General features: G+C 37.7%; 1 protein-coding gene across 3 annotated transcripts; it reads left to right on the top strand.

Annotated features, from left to right (window-relative positions):
- The first annotated feature begins 2,049 nt into the window (after window positions 1-2,049).
- On the top strand, window positions 2,050-14,424 carry LOC6583503 (FMRFamide receptor). Of its 3 annotated transcripts, none has more exons than XM_002009135.4 (3): window positions 2,050-3,003; window positions 10,354-10,568; window positions 10,625-14,424. In XM_002009135.4, the coding sequence occupies exon 3, from the start codon at window positions 10,731-10,733 to the stop codon at window positions 12,333-12,335; it is 1,605 nt and encodes a 534-aa protein (XP_002009171.1). In that variant the 5' UTR covers window positions 2,050-3,003; window positions 10,354-10,568; window positions 10,625-10,730; the 3' UTR covers window positions 12,336-14,424. The 3 variants fall into 3 exon arrangements, with proteins under 3 accessions (XP_002009171.1, XP_043865839.1, XP_043865838.1); XM_044009904.1 differs by having other exon boundaries at window positions 10,610-14,424; XM_044009903.1 differs by having other exon boundaries at window positions 10,354-14,424.
- The last annotated feature ends 690 nt before the right edge of the window (window positions 14,425-15,114 follow it).

Here is a 15,114-nt window from a genome sequence, read left to right as displayed (position 1 = left end):
CAAATTTATGATTTTCGCAGACTTCCAGCAGCTGTAAGAATCCATAAAAGGTAGCAAAGACTGGGACTGCACTTTGGTTAAAATGGATTGAAAGTAAATCAAAGAGTGAGTTAGAAAGTTAAGAGTGGGGTGTAAATGCATGAACAGTCTGTAAGGAAACCCGTTGCTCTGCAGTTAATTATCATATTATATTAGGTTGAAGGCAATATTGAAATTTGTCAAATTTTCTGAAGTCTAAGAAGCTTAAAACTTTTGCAGATAATTTGTTAAGTGCTTCATCAATATGTCAATAAGTACCTCCTACTTGTAAGAGAATGGTGAAGCTCAAAAGTTTCGGTTGGCATGCTCTTAAGAACTTCAAGATTAAAAGAAAACAATAAACAAGAAATACGCAAACGGCCCAGCAAGCAGCCGAATTTGCAATCGATTTTGCCAGCTTGGCACGTTTTCAGTGGGCGTGGCGAGTGCCTTATGACTTAATGTAGAAATGAAGGCTTTATGGACTCATGGTCAGCCAAGCTATAATTGAGTGAAAGCTTATCGTTTCTGCGCGTCATATTGCAGACTCTAAGTTAAGATTAGGTGAATTCGTAATGAAAGGGGTAGTATTGTATGCCAATTTTATTATTCAGTCAAATTTTAACATTCTTAATATTCAGCGATACACTTCATAACTCTGCTTTAAATATTTAGATTTCTAATATCAAATCTCTAGGTTCTTCATAATCGGGTGTAATAGTCACAAATTTAACTTTCAATGAGTGAACCTAACAACGAGCAACTATGCAATAAACATTAAATTAATTTCCTCGTTTAGAGGAAACACCGTAAAGTCAATTTCACTTTAACGGACGTTGTTGTTGCTGTTCTCGTGAATGAATAGTTGTGCATTGCCGGCAACGAAACCAAGGGAGAGCGTTTACTTTGGGGGTTGCGGAAGACCCAATGCCCAAGCAAACATTTGACATAGAATCGCAGACTGGAGCCATGACGTAACTGTTCTTAGATATATATTCGTTAGAAGAAAATCAAGTATTTTTATAATGCTGTCAAGCTCGGTGCATTTGTTGATTATTACCATTGACTGTAATAATGTTGTTTAGCTGTCTCAATAAGTTTTCGTTTTTATCATCAGCAGACAATGATTCGATTTATAGGCCATTAAAAATAGATTACGTGGACTTTACTCTAATAACTCATCACTCAATTTAGGACTTAAAATCATAAAATAGAAAATAATAATCGAAGACTGTAATTGCAATTTCACGGCTGCTTCATTTGGAGAACAGCTGTTTCTTACCTATTCAGACACTCCAATCAACCGAATTATCCGACGGTTCATTATTTTACCATTTGCCAGGAATGATGACATCATGAAAGAAATAAAACTGAACTAGGTCAGCTAAGCACTCATCTCATCGAAATCTACTTGCACAATCAGTTCTTTTGAGCATTCGTCATCCTTCCCCAACACCTGGTAAAAAACATTCTTGTCTTTTCATTTTCTTGCTCACATTGTTAAGTAGTTTTATTGATATGGTATATGAAATAAATTAGTAAAAATCTTAAAAAAAAAAAAGAGATAGAGATATTTTTAAAATCCTAGACTAAACATTTACAGCGAGTTTTCGAAATCAATTATCCCTAAATTGCAGATGAGACTTAGCTCGATTTCTTCATCTGACGCAGCTGCAGACGACTACTCGGCGTCTAGCTCTGCTCAAATAGTTTAAAAATAAATGTTTAATGACAGCGCCCATTCACTGTGTGTACAAAGTAGACTGCACATGGCAATTGCTTATAAATAGTCGCAGTCGTAGTCATGCAGGCCCCAGTGGCCTTTTACTTTTACTGCGCAACAATGTTGCATCAACATTCAGACGCACAGAACGCGTACTATAGAAATACGCAAATGGTTTTTATGAATGAAACACAGACGACTGGCTGAGCAGTGACCGAGCCTGGCAACATGGCGCATGCGTAATGGCACTTTCAATGTGACTTTGGCGGCAGTCGGAAAAACTAGAGGAACTCGGCTGGCGGCGCAGTTGGCTGTCAGCGTTCAACGTGGTCGTGCCCAACGTGGACCTGCCTCAGGGGTGCCACTCGAGTGAATTCATATTCTTGGTACATCGCCCGGTGACGATGGGTGTTTAAAAATATCACTTGCATTCTGCTGAGCAAGATGACAACATACAGCCAGTGAAAGTGAGAAAGAGAGAGGCGAAGAGAGATAGAGAGAGAGAGCGACAGTGCGAAAGAGAGATAGAGTGCTGATATTCTTGTTTATATTGAAGAGAAATACAAATTAATTAAGAAAAAAAATATACTCAATATTTCAAATCGTTTACAGATGCAACCAAACAAGTCTTTAAAGTGTGCAGCCGTTAAATTCAAAGTGTGAAAAGTGCATCAAGTACTGGCAAATATATTCATGTTGTGATGTCCACAAATTAACAGCTGCCAGCGAAAATATATATGAAATCAAGTAAATCAAATACTTATAAAAAACAAAAAGTGGAAAAGAAAATGTCTGCGAGCATCACATAAATTTATAAATAAATAAAATTAATATATATATTATCAGAGAGTGTGTGTGAGAGAGAAAGAGTGCGAGAGCGAGCTGCAAATAATCATAAAAACCACACGAAATATTCAAAACGTGAAAACATATCAAGAAATTAGCCATCTCAAGCAAACGTAACCAGATTATGAGCACAAGAAACCGAAATCTGAATGTCGTTGGTAACATGCCCTCATGTATGTATGGTCGGTGTAGGTAATTACCTATAAGAGATGCCAGCACTGACGCCCTGGCATTGATGGCTGTCATTTTTTATATAAAATATGCAAATGAGGCAACGCACCGTCGCCTGGGAATTCGAATCGCATCGCTTCAGTTGGCAAACAAAAAAATGCTGGAGCACACGGACCCGGAATACAGACAACTGATTCATACAAGCGGAGGCACAGTTTTCTGCATTGTAAATTAAATTCCCCAAGGTAACTTCATTAATCTTTAAAAACGAGCCAGTCGGATGCACTCGACTGCTCAATACTTGTTTATAATTAAATAATAGCAAAAGGTTTCATAGTTAGTTAGCTTAAGTAAATTGTTTAGCTTACGTAAATTGCTTAATTTAAATTCTTAGGAATTCAGCTTCAAATCCGTAACTGAATTAAAGATATGAAACTTCCTCTCTTCTGCTCACCCTACCACACAACACTTGAATATTCCGGGTTTCTTTTCATTCACGTTTCACTAGAAAATAGATTTTCTATTGCAAAAGTTACCTGTTCAAATTTACCTTTCCTCTTAAAGCAGTGGTACTTAAGCTGAAACCAATTCCATGTAAACCTTGAATATCAACAAAAGACATCAATCAATATATTCTCATGTTTAGTTGTGTGAAGAAAGTTTTTGTAGCTAAAACTGAACCCATGATACGATTTGCATTACTAATATTTTTTTACTACTAGCACCTTCAGATTCTTTTTATCTATAAGACCTCAGCCTTTAGTTTATTCCATAAAGCTTACAAATTCAAAGATAATCCAATTATACGTTCGCTTAAACTATTGATTTTAATTTCTCAAATTGACTTTTATTATATTATTATGAACTAATATTTTTCTTTAAAGCTTATTCGCTTTCAGTATAAACTGACTGCTGAAAGAATATCAAATTCTTTCTATAAGCAAATGTTCAAACACTTCCACTTCACTTTTTTCAATCCATGTAACTATTATTTGCTCCTTTAGTTTGTGTTTATTCGGAAACTTCATTCATTTAATCAATTCCTTTTTGCTCTTTTATAATTTAACGCTTCATTAGGTGCCGCAACTTTCACATTGACTTTCCCATCAGAATAAAATGAGAAAATACTCATAATGTATTTACAGCTTGTTTGTCATCTGAAACCCTTTTTTCCATCACGTCAACAATATTAATAATAATATTTTGTTCACATTTACACAGATTTCAGAAGCTGTCGAGTGCTGTGAGAAAAACGTAATTTATATTGCTTGATCCCCATGACAGTGACATATACGAAGGTTCAAGCTTTGATTTAAGATGAATTAAAATTCTTTGACACATTGCATTTAATCCTAAAAGCTTCAAAAGTGACAAAAAAACTAATTTTTTTAAAATACGAAATGTGGAGAGAATATTTTATGAATTTATCTCATTGCATTACAAGAAGAATTAAGAATATAGCTATGCTAACCTCACAGCACAATGAAGTGATAAATATAAACAAATAAATTGCTAGGATTCAATACTCATAAATCTTTTCACAATATAGTTTACGTATCGACTTAACCTGTTTTATTTTATTATAAATTGTAATCTTGGCTATTTGATTTTGTAGCAATTTGCAAATTTTATTTACCGACCGGCCTAAATATCTTTCCCCATCAATTCTGAATAAATAAACTAGAAGCAGTCGCATTAATTGCGTTAGCCCAAATACTATTTCCATATGCAAAGCACTTAATATTATTCAATCGAGAAAAGTGAAATGTAATCAAATACGAATAAATGTCTTAGGCCGGCGAAATTTTCGCAAATTGAAAATTAAGTAAACATAAACATATGCACACGCACGTACACGTACTACCGCCAGTCATTCGCACCCACTTGCAGGTGAAGAAACAAATATCTCTTTTGGAAATGTCTGAGGTGAGGGCAAGGCTCAGCAGCCAAGGAGGGCTGTGGGGGTCGCTGAGCCACAACCTTGATGCTGAGTGAGCGTGAGTGAGTGAGCTGCATTGCGATTTGTACGGGTGGGCACTTAATGTCGAGATGATTAAGTATACGCCGCATATCACGATGCAGCAGTCATTTACATAAAAGCCGGCAACATCATTTCAAAAATAACTGCGTCGCTATAATGGCTCTCGCAAAGCACATTCGCTGGGCTTCAGCCGACATGCACGGACTTGTACTTGTAGGCGGGCAGACAGAGCGCATAAAAGGATAATAGACGCACCCAGGCATAAATCAGCCGCTTTATGTGCCCTACCACGGCTGTTGTTGTTTTGTACTGTTATTCTGTCTGTCGTGCGTCTGTCGAGCACCTGCTCATTGAGCAATCAAATAGCTGCGTGAATTCACACAATTATCCCCACGAATGTGCGCTCCGATCCCTGATCCTTTGCATTCCGCGCATTGCAATGGCCTCATTAAAAATGAAGCAACGAAAATATGTAAATTTAAGAATTACTTGAGCCAAACGCCACGCTCTTGCAAATTATAATAGCATTCGTTTTACAATTTGCTTCTATTTGCTTCGCCTTCGCTGAGCAAAAACCTTGAAACTGTCAACTAAAAATATATCACAAGAATTTCTCTCTCTCTCTCCCTCACTCTCGCGAGTGTTGTTCTTCTTCTTTTGGAAAGCGAGCGCCGAGAAATATTATAATAATTATAATATCTGCTGTTTTCGTTTTGCGGTTCAGCATGCGTATACTCGATGCTCAGACTCGTGTCAGAGCATATCTCTTCGTACATTTTGTATGCTCTGCCACACGCTCCCAACATACTATAAATTCTATACTTACCCATATACCATATATCCATACGCCCATATGCTATATACCCATACAGCACATGCATTCATAAATTTCTCAACTATATTAGATACTGCCTCGACTGGCTGCCAGTCGACAACAATGCCTCCAAAATCGCTGATAAGTAAATTCTACATGTGGCGCAGACACAATAGAATTAGCGGAGCCGATGTCCCCTAGCTAGTGGGGCTCGCATCATTTACAGCTGTCCAACGAGCCGTATAAATTAATATACTTAAGCAGTTAATTAAACGAATTTAAGAAAAATGACCAAGAAAAAGATAACGGCATAAAAATACGCGACCCTCACATTGGGGAGCTTGAAAGAAAAATTTTGTTTGAGTTTTGGCTCACTTCTAATGAGATCTCAGTTCTGTTTGTTTATTATTAACATTTAATAGTCAACAAAGTGTTTATTAAAATATTTCTAAATAATAATCCCTAATAGTCAAAAGGAAAAAGCAAATAATTATTGCTAATTAATTGATAATAAATATCAAACAATATTATATATACTATTACAATTTGAATTTATAACAACTCATGCTGCTCTAATCCGGACCGGCCTTCGCCACGAGGAGATTTTCCAAATATTCCAGTTTCCCTTCTGCTTAAATCCAAAAATAAACGAAAACGCCCACGCAAATAAATATTGCGCTTTTTATTCCCGGACTAAATAGATTTTCTTGAAATTGTATGTATATATGAAGGTATATAAACCAAATAAAAAACTTGCTGGAAAAAAAAATAACTTAAAGTATTTAGCTAAAACTCGTCTGGCTATAAATCTAAAAAATAGACTAAAAGATAGTGAATCTACATATAGATAGATGATATCAAGTTTTTATTTCTATCAAAGATATTGCTTATTATAATATATATACTAGGGTTTATTCCTTTTGTTTATTCTAAATATATCAATAAAATCACATTTATATCAAATCGGAAAATATTGAACTAGGCAGCTCAGAAAATAAATAAATACAGCAAATTACTAAATATTCCGTTAAGTCATCAAAAATAAATTTAAAATGAGTCAGGCTTCATCTTTAGCATTTCTTTTTGCTTAAAACTGAACTTTTGCATTTATGCATTAGGCAAGTTTTTGCCTTTGATTCATTAAAATAAGTGCATGAAAACAGTTGCATTTCTATAATTACAAATATAAAGCAAACGCCCGATGGAACCAAATAACCGCGATGTTGTTTACCAGTTGACACAGAGAACAAAAAGTGGCCGAAACATACATATATTAGAGCAAATGCCAAAAGTTGCTCGCCCACACAAACAGAGAAGCACAAACAGACAAAAGAGTGCAAGAGAGAGAGAGAGAGAGAGTGAGATAGACAGATAGTGTAAAAGAGTGAGAATAGACATAGGGCAAGAGCAGGTTGGGGCATTGGCACAGAAACGAAATGAAATGCAGACTGGCTGTCGCCTCGTTAGCCAGCCAGAACTATGCAATATGCACATAGTTTTTGGTCTCCGCTCTGCGAAACAGTAATGAAAATCCTTGCAGGACACGTTGCCAGTTGGAATGCCACATGCAAATATCTTGCTGAACAATTAAGCTCAGTGTCATTTTCGAAAAAAAGAACATTAATTGGAACTGTTGTCGCTGGGGCTGCAAAAAGTCCCCCTACCCCTCTTCCTGGTTAACTAAGTCCATTCATGTGTGTGTCATGGGGCGAGTGTGAATCGCAAATGTCTGATACCCGAATACATTGTAATGCGAACGAGGTCATTTATAAGCTTCTTCGCTTATTTACACAGAATTCCAGGGAAAATCGGGTTTAATTGCTTTGACATTAGCAAGTAATTAGAAGTTGTAGATGGGTGGGTGAACCCAATTAATTTATGAAATCTCGAAATATCTCCTAATGTAGTTTAAAGTTGTGGTGAAATTAATATTAAACGAAATCGTTTAAAGTTTCTTCGAAATGAAATTTCCTTCCTTGTTTGAGTGCAGCATTCTGAGAACTTAATATAAATTTATTTTTGGGAATTCTCTGTATGTACTAATTCATTATTAATGAGCTGCCCAACAAGGTAAAAGCAGTTATGTGTCCCAGTGCATGTCTATTCGCAATCAAAGTCGGGCTAATAACGGCATGACTGCTTTGGCAAATTGGGAATTCTCAAAATTGCAAAGTTAATAACTTTTAAGTGCTTCTGAGAGAAATGTGCAAGTGTTGTATAATTAAATCTATACGTCTCATCTTCCGTTTATTACGTACAGCAGACTCAAGTGTTTCGATTTAACAAAAAAGTAACAGACAGAAGAGAACTATCAAAATAATAATAAAAGTGAAGGGATCTCTGTCATGTCTCTCTACTGGACAGTAAAAAGTTGAGGCAATTGGCTAGTAAAGTGCCACATGGATTGTGGTCCGTTAACGATGGAAAAGAAAATATGGAATTGGTGTCACGTGCACGTGGTCCAGCAGCAGCAGTTTGTGAAAAGGGTTCCATTAAAACTAATTGGCATTCTAATAGCTGGACTCCAACTCCAGTGCGCGCCAGCCGTAGCTGTAGCCGTTGCAACTGCCCACGCAGCAATCCAATTTGAGAATCTAATTGTTACAATCGCCTTTTGTGGACAAAAATGGAACTCGGCCGGAATAAAGCAGCGCTGATGCCCGTCGGAAAATGGGATGCTCAATAGCACCTCCAAGAACCGAACTTCCCATATGCAATTGCCGCCTCCCACCTCCCACCAGCCACCTGTCACCTGGCAGTAGCCAGCAGCCACCTGCCATTTGCAACCTGCCAGCAGCAGATGCAAATCGTTGGGCATTTAACATGCCACGGGACAACAGTTCCAGTTACAGTTACAGTTGCAGTTACTGCAGAAGCTCGACCACAGACGATTTACTGCAACTGCTGAGAGATAACGAATGCCAAATGCAAAACACGCATACGTTATGTTCTACAAGCCCCCTCGTTAGCATTGTGGTTGCACTGCGCTCTCGCAGCCACAACCACAGCCACCACAACTACAAAAACAACATTTGCGTCAGTTGTTTTTCTTTTTTCTTTTTTTATGCCTATTTTGCCAGTAGCCACAAATCATGCCGCGGCATTAAGCTAAGAGCTGCCATGTGTTAAATTGATTTGATTATATGATAGGCGCGCGGACCGCCGAGAAGCCAATAAATAAACATAAATATAAATGTGTATACACCATCGATATCGACACAAATTTGTAGAGAGAATATCATCATGTTGTCTTATATGTAAGTCAAGCAAATAGGCCTGGGGAGTGGGCGAGAAAGATAGCCAAACATTCAATGTAAACAGATTTAGCATTATTAACCGAAGACAGCTTTAAAAAAAAATGGGAAAATATAGATTAATTTTGATTAATAATTGAATTAATTTTGACTTAGATTAAAGACTTTATTTTATTAAGTGCGAGCAGTTCATTCTCCCCCTAGAGACTTTAAGAGACAGCAATCCAAACATTTAATGTAAGCAGTTTTAGTATTGTTAACCGAAGACCATTTTTTGTTTTATTATTTTATTTATTTAAAAAAAAATATATATATTAAAATAACTAATTTGTATCAAGTGCAGCCCATCTGCGAGTCGTTCATTCTCCACAGTCGTAATTTTTATGTGTTTTATTATTATGTGCGCGTGCTTTGCTTGATTTGTTGGCCCAAATGCTGTGTTGACGGCTGGCTGACAGGGAGCAAGGGGTCCACTTACACAGGTGAGCGCGTGTGTCTGCTGGATACAATTCGGGCACTTTAATCTGATACATGTGTAAAAAGGTGGCGTAATAAAATTATATAGTTCATTGCTTATATTTCGCTGTTACATTTGTTGTCTCAAGGATGTCTGCAGCTACTACGAATTGATAAGAGAAGGTTAACAAATGCCATCTAATTTCATTTATTTTTCTCTATTAAAACTAATCTTAATTATCAATAATATTTTTGAAATACAATCGAAAACCTGGATATTGAAGTAACTGAAGATATGTAGATTTCAGCCGTTTTTAGTGATACTCAAACATTAAAGTGAACGTTGTTAAATTCTTAAGGAAGCTTAAAATGGAAGAATGAAAAATATTCTGTAAAAAGTGACTTGTCTAAAGAGTTGCTTAAATATAAGGAAGAAGGATTAGTAGTTCAACAAATAATCTTTCTTCCTCAGACTTAAGCAACAAATATCTGAAGAACAAAAAGCTTTTAAAAAAGTTTAAAGCAGTTTCCATGGCCAAGATTAGAACTTTGTGGTAGCTTGCTAAGCTAATTCAGGGCAGTTGGAGCATCTGGCATCATTCAGATATATTGTATTCACTCTTGGATTCTACGCATCTAAGTCTGTTGGAGTATTTTAGCTGCTAAGTCCTATTAAAATATGTAAATGTAAATAATTTAACAAAATATTTATTATAATTATTATTATCATTGTTTTTATTAATATTATTATAGTTATTTTGTGCTATTCTTATTTTGATATTTATTAAATATTCCTTCGTTTTCATTATAAGAAAATTAAGTATATTTTTCATTAAAACATCTTTCAATACTTTAAGTCCAATTTAATGTTGTTGTAAATATTGGATGCTTGAGGAAGCCCAATCAATATATTTATAAATGAACTACTGGAACAAAGTTTGCTATACTCTTAGTTGCTGCACCAATTGCTGGGCAAATAAGCAAAAGTCGAGCCAAAAAGTTTGTTCCTGAATTGAACGATACACAATCACCTGGTCAAACAAAAGCCTTGTACTAAAAGTCCTTCTATTTTTCATTTCCTCTCTTTCAGCTTAAAGTGTCAACGACAACAACAACTACAACAACGACAACAATAACAACAACAACGACAACTACTACTCCTGCTACTGCTACTGGGCTATTAAAAGCTCTGCGCTCTGTGTGAACCATAAACGGAAAGGCAAGCAAGGAGCTTTCTACGCAATCTCTCAGTCACCCTCACTCAATACCGCGTGTGTGTGTGTGTGAGTGTGTGCGAGTGTTCAAGTGAGTGTGCACAGGTGTGAGCCCACAACAATAATAAGCAGAACAAACTATTACAGCGGTCAACGAATTTATGTTGCGGCCAGAGTTGTTGCTGGATAAAAGTTTAAATGCCAGGAACAGTTGCCAGCTAGCCGCAAATAGATCCCAAATAGAAAACTTTCGATGAGCGGCGCAACGGAGCGGCTGCTGCTGAGCCTGCAGCAGCCAGGGTCAGGTGTAATGCCCCCATCGGCATCCGGCGACTACGACTGGGCGCCCATCAGCGACGATCAGTTCCTGGCCAGTGCGACGGGCCAGCGCATTGAGGAGACGGCGCGCTACGATCTAACCGACTCCGTGGACAGCACCTTGGCCCCGGTGCTGTTCAATGCGAGCCAGCGATTGCTGAATGCCAGCTATGAGGCGCAGAACGAGAGCGCGGATCTAGCGTGGCTGCGCGAATGTGAGCTGGTTTACAATCCGCAGCTGGAGAATAATTGCATCGAGTTCTGGGTGTGCGGCGTCATACTCAACATTGTTGGCGTCCTGGGCATACTGGGCAACGTGATATCAATGATAATTCTGTCCCGTCCGCAGATGCGCTCCAGCATTAACTATCTGTTGACTGGTCTGGCGCGCTGTGACACGGTGCTAATTATTAGCTCCATGCTGCTGTTTGGCATACCCTCCATTTACCCATACACGGGCCACTTCTTCGGCTACTACAACTTTGTGTACCCGTTCATATCGCCGGCGATGTTCCCCATCGGCATGATCGCCCAGACGGCTAGCATCTATATGACCTTCACCGTCACCCTGGAGCGCTATGTGGCCGTCTGCCATCCGCTGCGGGCGCGTGCCCTCTGCACCTATGGGCGTGCCAAGATCTACTTCATTGTGTGCGTCTGCTTTGCGCTCGCCTACAACATGCCTCGCTTTTGGGAAGTGCTGAATATCAGCTACCAGCTGCCCAACACGACCATCGTGCTGCACTGCATCAGGCCCTCGGCGCTGAGGCGCAACCCGACCTACATAAATATATATATACACTGGTGCTATCTGATTGTGAACAACATAATTCCCTTTCTCACGCTGGCCATACTCAATTGCCTGATCTACATGCAGGTGAAGCGCGCGAATCGAGAGCGCCAGCGGCTCTCCCGATCGGAGAAGCGTGAGATCGGCCTGGCCACGATGCTGTTGTGCGTGGTGATTGTGTTCTTCATGCTCAATTTCCTCCCGCTGGTGCTGAACATCTCGGAGGCATTCTATAGCGTCGTCGATCACAAGCTGACGAAAATCTCCAATCTGCTGATCACGATCAACAGCAGCGTCAACTTTCTCATTTACATCATATTCGGAGAGAAGTTCAAGCGTATTTTTTTACTCATTTTTTTCAAGCGACGCCTGAGTCGTGACCAGCCGGATCTTATACACTACGAGAGCTCAATTTCGAACAACGGCGACGGCACCATGAACCATCGCTCATCCGGCCGCTTCTCACGGCACGGCACGCAGCGGAGCACCACGACAACCTATCTGGTCACCACCGGAGGCAGCAGCTCACTGAACAGCGTTCGGCTCACCCAAGTCTCCGGCTCGCCCGGCCTCCTGCAAATCAAGCGGAATCGAGCACCGTCGCCCGGCCCAGTCGTCTACTATCCAGGTCCACGCGAAATGCAACGCTCCGTTTCCACCACGAACTCGACGACAAATAATAATACGGCCCTGGGCTACGACTGGACCGTGGATGGCAAGAAGCTGGGGCACGTCTCCTCGGGCTTCTGAGCAATCCATAGTAGTGTACATAATGTAGATGCTAGTCTCCTAGTCACTTATGTAAATATATGTATATATACTTCTCTATATATATACGATATATACTTACTATATATAAACTAAGCGCGCCAAGCGTCGCGTTACTTTGTGATAAGCGTTATGTGTTGCTATGTCCTTCTCTATACTCCACTTAAAGACACCAAAAACACACAGTACAGCAAAAATTTGAAAAAAAAAAACACGCACTCAACTCTCAATAGTTCACAAATCACACAACATTTATTTCGGCAGTTCTCCAAATGAAAGACTGAACATCTGTAGAGTAATATGAGCAGGATTAAATAGTTTGCGGCTCAATAGGCGTAAGAATAACAAGGCGGAGAGAAATCGACTGCTTAATACTCCCTCACAGTCTTATTGCTGATATTTCTATCTATGACAGATCCTGCAGGAATATGACCTATGACCTATTTTCAATATCTGTATATAAAATAAAACTTTTCTGAATTTAAACGAAGTAAAATAATATGCTAATCAAAGAACATACATAAAACCTTAATTCAAGGAACATCAAATTAAATTTTAAATAAAACAAATTCATCCATAGATGCAACCACCCCAAATAGAGCAGTTTGGTTTTTAGACGCTGAGCTCCCAACTGTTAAGATACAGATACAGAATTGTTGATCAATCACTCAGAAGGCTCACGTTCCAAAACTATGAAAAATATGCTATATTTGGATATGCCAGGCCTTTAGTTAGCCGTAAATCAATTATAAATATTTTCTACCGCCAAAACTTCAGAAAGCGTAAATTTGTCCGGCCTTCCCCAATGAATATAGATATATACATATAAACCATGTATTTTTGGGTGTGGGTGCTGTATTCAAAATTTCAAATATCTAGAACAAATAGTTTTAAATTCTCGATTGGGTGGTAACATTTCATTTCTTAATAATAACAGTAATGTTCGTGCCAAATTTGTCCCGCCCTCAATGAGTGTAGATATATGTATGTACATCGAAATCTTTTATGTAGAGTGTTCCCACGAGTATATATCAAAATGATTTGCTTCATACGGAAAGGCGGGCAGAATGCAAATAAATATCATTTTCATTTTCTAAGCGATTATCATATACATACATACACATACACATATATATGCGGGGTGTGTAACTGCAATAAAAACAATATATGCATGTATATATAAAAAAATTATAGTTTGAGTAGAGCAAGCGTCCATGATCTAACTATTACGTCCTCGATATGTGATACTTTCCCAAATCATTATGTCAAAATTTCTTGAAGCCGTCTGATAAACTTAAAAACATTTTTCAATTAAGAGTTCTCTTCAAACATTCTGTATTAATTCATTGAGCTCAAGCGAACCAAATTTGAGAGCGTAATACAAATTTTTGCTGTACTTTAAGGAACCAAACTACACACATAATTAATCCTTTCATTTTGAATTTCTTTTTTATGACTTTCAGTTCAGTTCAATCAATTGAATTTATTTCAGTTTTGCAGTAAATTGAGTTGTGAACCTTTTTTATACACCCACGCTGTAGATTAATGCCCAAGTGGAAGACCATAACCCAGAGCTGACCCGGGCCTTTGGCCAGCGAAACTTTTATTTATTAGGACCAACTTTTTGCCTTTAATTGAATATACTTTCCAATGCATTTTTCAGCGAACTTGATAAATGATTTTTTTTTTTTTTTTTTTATTTTGCTTCTTTTTTTACATTTCATTTGGCCTGAAATTATAGAAAACTTTTTCATTTTCTTATCGATAGCAGTTCATATATTTTTTTTGGAGGGGGCTTTTGAGTCGACGTTGTAATATGTCAAGTTGTCGGAAAAGTTAACTCAAAGTTCGTCGGTAAATTCAATAACATTAATTCTTCATTACTTTTATCTTCGCCAATTTGCGAAAAGAAACTCAAAGTAGCTCAATTTAACACGTACACTTAAACAAAACACACACACTTTGCTATGGTAAAAGACATTTTCAGGTGTTCATAAATAGAATTTATTCAACTTACCTCCCAAAAGAAAAACAAAAACATCGTTGCTTTTGTATAAATATAATTAATTAACTGAATCTGTAAATATTTCCTATATAATAATTATATAGTCAATGCAAAGCATATATTATACATAAAATATGAAGAGATTGCAGTTTAAAAATTACAATTAAATGTAGCATTAGTTTAGTTTTAATTAAAAATCTATTTAAAACTCAAGTTCAATATTTGCTCCTGAGATTCAATAAAGAAAAAATTTAAAAAAAAGAATACTTCAATAATTGTGAGAACTCAAACCCAAGACTTTTACTGAACCAGACACTTTTCATTTTCATTTTCATTTCGAGGAATCGCTAATATAATATGTCATAGTCGACGATTAATTCAATTGCAATTGTGAATGTGTATTTCTAATAGCCACTTAACATTCAATTTATAAGACCTGGGGCGTGGCCAAGAAGTGCCAGCCTCCATGAAACCGGAGCCTAAGCGGATCTTGTGGGTGGCACTTAGCACAGAGCTTTGTGCATTTGGCTATGCTAAGCACGTGGCGAGAGCTCAGAGTTTATGTCGCCGACACGCCAGGACACAAGGGAAAATCCTTATAATAATCAGAAGAGAAAATGTTATGATGAACGGACAAATACCCTGTTAGATTAAGTAATTGAATAGCAAACACTAGGCATGGCAGAATTACCCTATAGCTAGTTAGTATTTAGTAGCTCAAAACTTATGTCGTCAAAGAAAAGAAAAACAATATCT

Source organism: Drosophila mojavensis, unplaced genomic scaffold, assembly GCF_018153725.1.
Source record: "Drosophila mojavensis isolate 15081-1352.22 unplaced genomic scaffold, ASM1815372v1 contig_74, whole genome shotgun sequence".
NCBI lineage: Eukaryota > Metazoa > Arthropoda > Insecta > Diptera > Drosophilidae > Drosophila > Drosophila mojavensis.
Note: the sequence above shows the minus strand (reverse complement) of the source record. Positions and strands in the feature narration are given on the sequence as shown.